General features: G+C 40.5%; 1 protein-coding gene across 2 annotated transcripts; it reads left to right on the forward strand.

The window, feature by feature from the left end:
• Positions 1-904: 904 nt before the first annotated feature.
• Positions 905-9,529, forward strand: ARRDC3 (arrestin domain containing 3). Of its 2 annotated transcripts, XM_053474930.1 has the most exons (8): positions 905-1,397; positions 4,746-4,827; positions 5,238-5,385; positions 5,930-6,032; positions 6,203-6,459; positions 7,048-7,207; positions 7,583-7,734; positions 8,567-9,529. In XM_053474930.1, exons 1-8 carry the CDS (start codon positions 1,118-1,120, stop codon positions 8,621-8,623), a joined length of 1,239 nt encoding a protein of 412 aa, XP_053330905.1. In that variant the 5' UTR covers positions 905-1,117; the 3' UTR covers positions 8,624-9,529. The 2 variants fall into 2 exon arrangements, with proteins under 2 accessions (XP_053330905.1, XP_053330913.1); XM_053474938.1 differs by lacking the exon at positions 5,238-5,385 and having other exon boundaries at positions 1,378-1,397.
• The last annotated feature ends 353 nt before the right edge of the window (positions 9,530-9,882 follow it).

Here is a 9,882-nt window from a genome sequence, read left to right on the forward strand (position 1 = left end):
AATTCCTGCTTTAGTTGTTTTCTCCTTTTTCTTGATTTTGTAAATTTTTTTTTTTTAGAAAGGAATGCAAATGTTTTCAAAATATACCTTAAATATATGTAGCAAGCATATAACTTTAAAACAGAGCCTAGTGGGCTTCACTCTGGTCAAGGTGGGCCAAGGGACATTAGGCACTGTATTGGACAATCAAGCTTTATTGTAAAGATGCGCTGTTTGGTTTCTTTTAATGGATTAGATTGAAGACATGTTTTTATCTATATGTTACGGTTATGGACAAAGGAGTAAGCAATATATGTCTTGTATACGTAAGCTCCCATGCTGCTCAGCCAATCTGGGGGCACTTGTTCTTCGAAAGCGCCTTGAAGTTCTTTTCCATGGCAGCAAATGGTTACTACATACAATCAGAAAGGAGTCACTACAGCAGATTTATACAACGGGGCATCCTAAGAGCTGCGTTCTAGAAAAACAAGAAAGCAAAGAAATTGCAGAAGGGCGGAAGAACTCGGAGATCATCAAAACAATTTCCAATTGGAAGCACAGACCTCTGCATCTGAAAAAGAATAATTCTTGCAGTAAACAAAGGATCTTGTTCATTTTGTGTGATATAGAGGCAGACATATTGTTGCCCCAACATACCCTCCTCTCCTTCTGTTCAGGGTACACAACAAAAAACACACCTATTTATTAGCTATGTAATTTGAAATGCTGCTGGTGAATAAACAAGAAGGGGGGAAAGGGCACGTCCTATAAAGTTTTCTTGAAGAAGGGAATAAAGGACTAAGGAGGGGGGTTAGTAGAAGAAAAAAAACTGTCAGTGGCTGGAGCATGCGCAGTGAGGTTGTTTTTCACAAAGCTGCACATAAGTGAGCCGGCACACTGCAGACAGCCGTCTTTGTAAGGAGACCATTGAGCAGAGCGCTGTGACAGCATCCGCTGCTGTTACTTTCTCTACCTGCTATTCCCAATGAACTATCCGCAGAGAAGGCACTGAGCCTGCCTGCTTTCTGCAAGGCACCCAGCAGTGCAATATTAAGATCGCATTTTATATGAGATCTTAACTTTTTGTCCCCTCTCTCCTTCCTTCCACTATATATTTTTGATACATTTTGTTACCACCATGGTGCTAGGAAAGGTGAAGAGTTTAACGATCAGCTATGACTGCCTTAATGGTAGTCCTGTTCCAGTGTATTCCAGCGGGGATACAGTCTCAGGAAGGGTGATTCTGGAAGCAACTGGGGAAATTAGAGTAAAATCCCTTAAGATCCATGCGAGGGGGCATGCGAAAGTACGGTGGACTGAATCGAGGAACGCCGGGTCTAATACCGCCTATACTCAGAACTACACTGAAGAAGTCGAATATTTCAGCCACAAAGACATCCTGATCGGGCACGAAAGGGGTGAGTGTTATTGCCACTCTCTATATAGGATTTAACATGCTGCTTCTATACCTGTGTATCTTATTGCATGATGTATTTAAATGGAACTTGGAAATTAGCAGTTAACTTGCTCACTGTTCTAATGCATATATAAAGTTTATGTATATATATACATACGTGTGTGTGTTATATATGTATTAAATAGATTTACAAAGAAAAGTATGGCTTAAGAACCATGTATAGGAGCCAGTGATCCATGCCAGTCTATAGTGGCATCATGGTGCCAACTTCACTTAGAAACATATTATGGTTATACAGGGATAATTCGGTTTATAACCATGTGTTGCAATGGAAGGATTTGGTTGAAATTGTCTACACGATGGGCATCGGTACTATGGCTGATGCTCATGCTGAAGGTGTGCCCACCTCCATCCTAACTTTTGAAGATGGGTGCTAGGGGTAAAGAGCATTGAGTATGGAGGCTGTTGGATGATGGAGGCTGTTGGATGATGGGTGCTGCCCTGATACCACGATGGGCTGATAAGTCATTGTATAAGGAGGTGGGGGGGGTGAAGGAATCATCTTGTTTTTCTGAAGTTTACACCACCCTTTTGTTAGAAGCGGTTCAATCCTGTTTTGGGCTAGTGGTGTCAGTGGAGAGAGATCTGTGTGGGAGGGGGAGCCTCCTCTCCTCACAGGGGATTGGCTGCAGGAGTGTCAGCTGGTGGCCATGACTTAATATTTCCGAAGGAGAATGGCACAGAGCGAGATGGAACATTAGGGATATTTTATATAACGTGTATAGACCTCGAATGCAGGAAAACGTGTCCAACGTTGCAGGCATTATATACAATGCAATGTACATACATGTAGGGTTTGTGGCAGGCATGATGCGGGTGCAGATGGCCACTACCAGTTGCATGATCGTGTTGACCCAGATATTACAGATCGCCGCTCTGTCAATGCACGGTTATTAGATTATTATCACGTATAATATACACTGCTTGCGTTAATGCTGTGCAGATATGAGCTTTGGGCTTTCATTCTGTAGCGGGGCTGGCTCTAGTTAATCGAATGCAGCGCTGCCTCTAACTAGTAATCTAAACCTAGCATGCTGGTTATCTTCATTGGTAAAGCACAGGATTCGTGTTTGTGGACTGCAGGCAGTGTAACATATACTTCAGCGGAATGGTCGCACAGCCCTGCATAAAGCTGGTAGCACCAATGGTTGGTCAATGGATAGGCTTTCTTCTACAGTTTATTGCAGCAATGAATGTGTTAATTCCACCCCAGCACTCTACGTGCTGCCTGGCAGGCGCCTCTCACAAAAGCTTGGTTAGCTGTGGAGGCGGGGGGGTGAGGCAGACCACGCCTAGCACGTCTGCCATTGGTTCAGTAAGCTTTGTTAGGCTGTTGTTATGGAGACAGCGGGATTCTATGATTGGCTGGCCCTGTTGCTTAGGGCGCCCTGGAGCCGGGTTGAAGATAGATGGGCGTGCCTGGCAGTTAAAGGATATTTTAACCCGTGCAGCTCTACCGTAATGAGAGAATCGCTGGGAAGACACATAGTTAATGCTGGAGCCAGACTAAAACCCGAGTTGCGGTTATATAAAAAGGAGAATGGTAGACGATGTGTCTAGTGTCCATTTATTCTAAATGTGTTAATAGGGCGTTAGCTGAAGTTGGTGCGAGGTAATATGGCTTCTGAGATTATTTTCTGGCTGGTTTACGACTAACAGCCGTATATATAATTGACTAGAGTGTAAGGTATTTGGGCCTTTTCCTGATCCGCCCAAGCAGCATGGCCTGAGGACCACAGTACTGCTAGACCCGGAAGTCGTTTTTTTTTTTAAGGGTAGCAATTAACCAGCCGACTCCTAGAAAGCGTGCAGTTATAACCCCGGGGCTGCAGCAGGTGTGCGCACATCCAGCATGGTCCGAGGCACACCCGGAAGCTGGAGGCGTGCAGTAGGCGGAGCCCCATCAGGTTAGGTTGCGCAGGCTAGTCTCTGCGGCTGGCTACGTCACGTCTATGCATATGAGAGACTGGCTGAGGATCTGCTCGCACCGGTTCAGGCCGGTCCTCTCCTGCTAGAGTCTGTCTGTGATTGACAGCTCAGCACTTGTTTACCACACTGTACTGCCGCTAGTGCTCGGCTTCCAGGAGACTGCTGAGCTGGCATTACAGGAAAAACTTTGCAGCAAGGAAGGAAAGTGAAGCTAAAACAATAAAAATAAATAAAATAAAGAAAAGCTAAATGAAGCTGTTATTTCCTTTTTTATGTAGTTATATTCTTTTCATACATATATACGATGTAAAAAAAAAAAAAAAAAGTATTGCAGTATTAGTACTGGACTAATACAGCTAAACCCATTTACGTATACACACACGCACGTATATATATATATGTGTACCAAAAATATATATATTGGGAGGAACCCTAAATTCTGTATAGTAAAAAAAATAATTTTGGTTTATAGTAATCCAGTAATCGGTGTGTAAGGGTACCGTCGGTGAACGGTGTAGCTAGTAAGTAGACGGGAATGGTGACTGATCCTTTGTTCAACTTAACCATGAGCTAGCTCCGTGTTTAACATGCCAAGACGGAGATCACATACTTGGCATGGTTTCGCTAAGGTAGACGGGGAAGGTCAAGTTGTTTACCGCACATAGACTCCTCCCGATTATCTCACCTTTATGGGTGAGGCTTGACCTTAAGGATGATATGCCGCGGCTTTCATTGTTATCTAAAGGATTAGAGCGCTGGCCTTCTTTACAAGGATTTCTTCCTCGTAGCCGCCTTTTGTTATTTGTCATGCTATTTCCTTCTGTTGCTAGGCAATATTAAGATATAGAATCAAAATCAGGAACGCTATGTTACATAATGATATATTCCCGTCTGCAGACAATATTCTACACTTTTATTGTAGAATTGGGCAGCAATTTATCTTAAGATAGGTACAACGTTAAGCATTAATATAGTTCACTATCCGATGCAGTAAAAGAACCGGTGACATCACACATTTTTTGCACTTGTATTGAGAATGCTTGCTTCTAGTGATCTTAAAGTGTGCAAACATGACCCAAATACAAAATGACACCAGTATTATCTCCAAGCAACCCCTGCGTTCCTACACCATAGGATAAAGGGTCCCGTAGGATATTTTGCTTTCTGCAATGTATCCAGAGCAGATTGTCAGTGTTGTTTTTAAATAGTCACAGTTCTTAAAGGGTTAAATAAAGCAGTGCAATATCAATATTTCCATTGCTTTATTAGCACTACATAGGTATAGAAATGTGCTGTCTATGCTTTTATTTTGCGAAATATTGTGCATTTCAGTGATTTAATTTGATCGTATTATTTCTAGACGATGACAACTCTGAAGAAGGACTGACCACTATTCATTCAGGAAGGCACGAATATGCATTCAGCTTTGAGCTTCCACAGACGTAAGTTGCCCAATTGTGCTTACCGAGGAAGGACATCAGTCTTTCCAAAGAACAATATTCTCAATGACCCAGCTACTATAGGACCATATTATAGAGTTTGTTTTTAGATGCCCAGTATTAGGAACATTGATGATTAGGTGTTTTTTGTTTGTTTTTTTTAGTTTTTTTGTTTAATCGATAGACTTTTTTTTTATGTAGAAATCTGTCCTGTCTTGCAAAACAGCTTAATTACCGGAACAGCTGTGGATTGCATGGACTTGTTAATAAAACAAAAGAAATGGTTATAGGTTTAATTATAGTTGGTTTTGCCCCTATTTGGGATTAGTGCCATTTTTTTGATATGATGCCGACATATTACTTTACAGTTAACAGAACCCTGTCACTAATTTTTGCCTTCCTCCCTTGCGCAGACCACTTGCTACCTCATTTGAAGGCAGGCACGGCAGTGTACGTTATTGGGTGAAGGCCGAGTTGCACAGAGCCTGGCTCCTACCAGTAAAATTAAAGAAGGAATTCACAGTCTTTGAGCACATAGATATCAACACTCCTTCATTACTGGTAAGAAATCAAAATGAATGCCCTATATTGGAATTTTTTTTTTATAATTATATCAAAATATTCTGGCCACCCCATAGCAAATACACTGTCCAGCAAAGAATCTTAACAGAAACACGTACACTCTATAACTGTAACAACCTTAAGAAATTTTAACAACGTTAAAGAGGAAGGCATTTTTCATAAATCATGAAGGGCATGATTTAAGGTTAGCGAGTCGAAGATTGGGGGTTAAAGAGAACTTTGCTAAAATCCAGATACCTGGAATTGTCTGTACTACTTACCCGGACAATTAAACACCGTAAAGTGATTCAGAAAAGCTTGGGGCATCAGTAAAGCTATTCTAAAGACTAAATATGTTTACAAAATGGCAGAGCAGGCAGGCTAATTGGACATTTTGCCTTACAAGTAGACAGTTCTACTTTTTTTTTTTTCAAGACATGCTTAAATGCATATTATATTATACAATTTTGTTTACCTTAGTCAGCACAATGCATACTTTGAATAATGGACATTTTTCTTAAAATGCATTTTTTTTTCTTTTCAGTCACCCCAAGCAGGCACAAAAGAGAAGACCCTGTGTTGCTGGTTCTGTACCTCAGGTCCAATATCCTTAAGTGCCAAAATAGAAAGAAAGGGCTATACCCCAGGTAGGCTTTAATAATATTTCATTAAAAAAAATCGCTTAAGTAAATATGTTTCGGTAACTAGGGGTTTTTAGACTTCTTTTCACGATGCACTCTGCTTAGGATCTTTTTTTTATTCATGGTCTCACTCCTTATCACTTGAAAAAATTTCAAAAACTTTTTTTCTTTTGAAGGTGAATCGATCCAGATCTTTGCTGAGATTGAGAACTGCTCTTCCCGTATGGTTGTTCCTAAAGCAGCCATTTATCAAACACAAACATTCTACGCCAAAGGGAAAATGAAGGAGGTTAAGCAACTCGTGGCCAATTTGCGAGGGGAGTCTCTATCTTCTGGGAAAACAGAAACTTGGAATGGAAAGTTGTTGAAAATCCCACCTGTGTCACCCTCTATCATCGACTGTAGTATAATCCGTGTGGAGTATTCTCTCATGGTATGTATACTCAGACACACAAATAAAAGAAGTCTGAAGCTACCTTTTTTGTTTAATGAAAATTATTCTTGTAAACAAACATTCAGTGGACAGGCGTTTGTGACTCTTTCACGGGGCACATTACTGTTGCTAATTGTTGTATATTTAGGGACAGTAGATATTTTACAGCGTTAGTAAAGGTGGTTACAGGGAAATAATTTGTTTTGCATTGTTGGTAGCGGAGACATTGCTTGGGCAGGTGACCATGCTTTGCGGACACTGGTTGTAGTGTCAACTCAAATTACCTGAGGTCCCTAACTTCCCTATAACTGTTCAGATGACAAGTTTGGATCTGGGATAGCCTTGCCATGGTCATTTTCTTCAGACAGACTCACTACTTCCTTTCTGTCTCAGAACCTGGTGAGTCTCATGGAATCTCCATTGGACATCCTGCTGTAACATGTCCACTGCGAGATGAAGCCCCAAGTTTAGATCCCATAGTGACTCAATATAGAGCCCACAGATCTTAAATATTACTTAACCTAAATGATTTCTGCTGTGTAAATACAATTCAAAACAAATGTTGAGTAAATTAATTTTGTCTTGTAGGTGTACGTGGATATTCCAGGAGCTATGGATTTATTCCTGAACCTGCCACTGGTAATTGGCACTATTCCTTTGCATCCCTTTGGCAGTCGAACATCCAGCGTGAGCAGTCAGTACAGCATTAACAACTGGCTTGGTTTGGTCCTGCCTGAAAGACCAGAAGGTGATTTCCTAATACCTAATGTTGCAATCCTTTCACGTTGTTCACAATGTGCCATTATGTTAGATTACATTTTATTTATAGAGTGCCAGATTCTGCAGCACCATTACAAAAAAGGAAGGGAAAACTAACAATATAAAATGGACACTATACAAACTTGACAATAATATTAACATGTTAAGACATACTGGTGCACATGGAGAAGATGAAACTGCCCTTGCGAAATCTGCACCAGCCATAATCGGAGCTCATGCATGAAACCATGTAATATTTCTCAGACGTCGTGTTCACAGATTTCGTTTTTAATAGCGTAATGCTTTTAAACTGAACCTTTAATAAAGGATCATTTGTGTTAAACCTTTTTTTTTCTCGTTCTAGCTCCTCCTAGCTATGCTGAAATTGTCACAGAAGAACAAAGACAGAATCTCATGTCATCAAATGCATGTGACAATTTTGAGTTGGCACTTCCAGGACCACTGTTTGCTTATATCCAAGAGTTTCGTTTTCTGCCTCCCCCTCTGTATTCAGAGGTAAGTTGTTTTTTTTGTTTTTAAATATTGGACGTGTACATTACTCGTGGGACATTCACTCAATTTTGGTGATGTTTTGTTGACAAGGGAAGTTGAGGTGCAGAGGGTTTTGTAGTAGGCTCATGAGCCTGTGCTTCATTACTGACCCCGTCTTTATAGGGTTAAAGTAGTGGGCATATGTAAATACACATAGGAACACTCAGTCCACTGGAAGGCAACTACCTTCTGAGTGACCAAGCTGAGTAAAGCAATCACACATTACTGACTGTTTACAGTTGTAATGTATTTACATTGTGAATAATGCAAGTTGAAGTCTTTAAATGTGCATAATTTCATTTTATCAGGATTTCAACACAATATGCCTACAGTTTGGTCAACAGACCTTGTTCTTGCCCTTTTAAAACTTGATAATTGACAATAGGCCTGTTGTTTTTCTTTTTTGAATGTCACATGAATCTGTCTACTAGATTCATAGCCTCATTAGGGATGTATGATTCAGAGTCGAGATAATAGACGCATTTTGTCCGAAAATATACTGCAAGAGGCCAGACAATCCGTAGAATAGTGCAAGATCAGAATACATTTCAAGCCTTTTGTTAATCCTGAATAATAAGAGAAGAGGAGGCTATGAATAGCCAGTTTATGAAGCACTGTTAGCAGTGGTATGACCGCATAGCAATACAACTGCATTCTGTGTATCCTCATTTTTCATATATGCTTCTTCTTTTTGGTAAATAAATGCTTGTAGAAACATAATTACACTGGTACTCAGCTGATGTGATGTAGTAGTATTATTTTTAATGTCTTCAATTTTTTTTATGTCATTCCATAGGTTGACCCAAACCCTGATCAGCCAGTAGAAGGACATCCCTCCTGTCCATCCCGCTGAAGCGGCTTGTGTTCACCAACGGATGAGACTCTGGCTTAGCAAGATGTGGCAGCCTTTTTGGAAATGCACTTTCACAGAGAATAGTTTTGTTTTTCACTTTGAAAGTGGGAAACCGAATCAACCTGTGGTCACGGTTATGATGCCTACAGCATTGCAACCAGTCGCTAAGGGAGTTGTACTTCCTTGCTGTTGGCGATCCTGCAGAACTGCTGCATTCACACACAGTCGAGCGATGAGATGCTTGTCCCATAAAACCAAGTGGACAGGCTTTCTCTTTACATATAAGAGTTCGCGCTCCTTCAGTGCGTAATGTAGGGCAGCTTGGAATCACTACAGCGTTCTTTATTTTCCTTTTTTCGGCTTGGCTGTGTTCTGCACACCTACAAGCAGAAGGAAGCTTTGAGAAACTGAGAAAATGCACTAACTTTATTATTATTTTGTAACAAGAATTGTTTAGCCTGGACTCAACCAGCATATTTACGTGCTTAGCGAAGTCATGAAAGGCTACCTGTGCATCACCTCTTCAGCTTGTATTCAGCAATGGATTCATTTACAAACATCGAATGCCTTCATGCCAATCCTTATTGCTGTATATGTCGTTTTGCAACCTGCTGTAGCAAACTGGCTACCAGTGGGTCCCTTAAAATCAAAGAGACGCGAGGATTCAGACTTTCGTCAAGATTGTACATCTTAATTACTTTAAGACATGTTGCCTTTATACTGTCACCCCGAGCAGGATTTTGTTACAGACTTCCTACAAATCACTTAATCTCAGGAGAACTCTTCACTTGCCAAACTTTTCAATGCTATGTTGTCTTTATGTTGCACTGTGCTTTTGTTGGGAGCAGCTGGGTTTCTGTGGAGTGATGTTGACTGATAACATGCACAAGAGAGGTTAAGAAACTCCTTTTTTATTTTCATTTTTTTTATTTAGAATAAATACCCACTAAAAAAAGGACAAAAAAAGCTAGTATTTAGTTATTTGTGGGCATTAGTTTAAGGCACAATGATGTAAGGGCAGGCCAAGAGCTTAATTGTATGACTTCTACTACATGACGTTTTTATAGTTGTTGCCTGAACAGATATGTTCTTTCCTCAAAATCAGGATTAATGAACACGTAGAACTCTGTCTAGCTGAGGATGACACGAGTTGTAGCCAAACAGGATACATGCTGCCTGTTAACAAACCCTGCTCTTAAAACAAAACTCTATCATTTAGAAGGATTTTTGACAAGCAAAAAATAACATAAATTAAAGAG

This window comes from Spea bombifrons, chromosome 1, assembly GCF_027358695.1.
Source record: "Spea bombifrons isolate aSpeBom1 chromosome 1, aSpeBom1.2.pri, whole genome shotgun sequence".
Classification (NCBI taxonomy): domain Eukaryota; kingdom Metazoa; phylum Chordata; class Amphibia; order Anura; family Pelobatidae; genus Spea; species Spea bombifrons.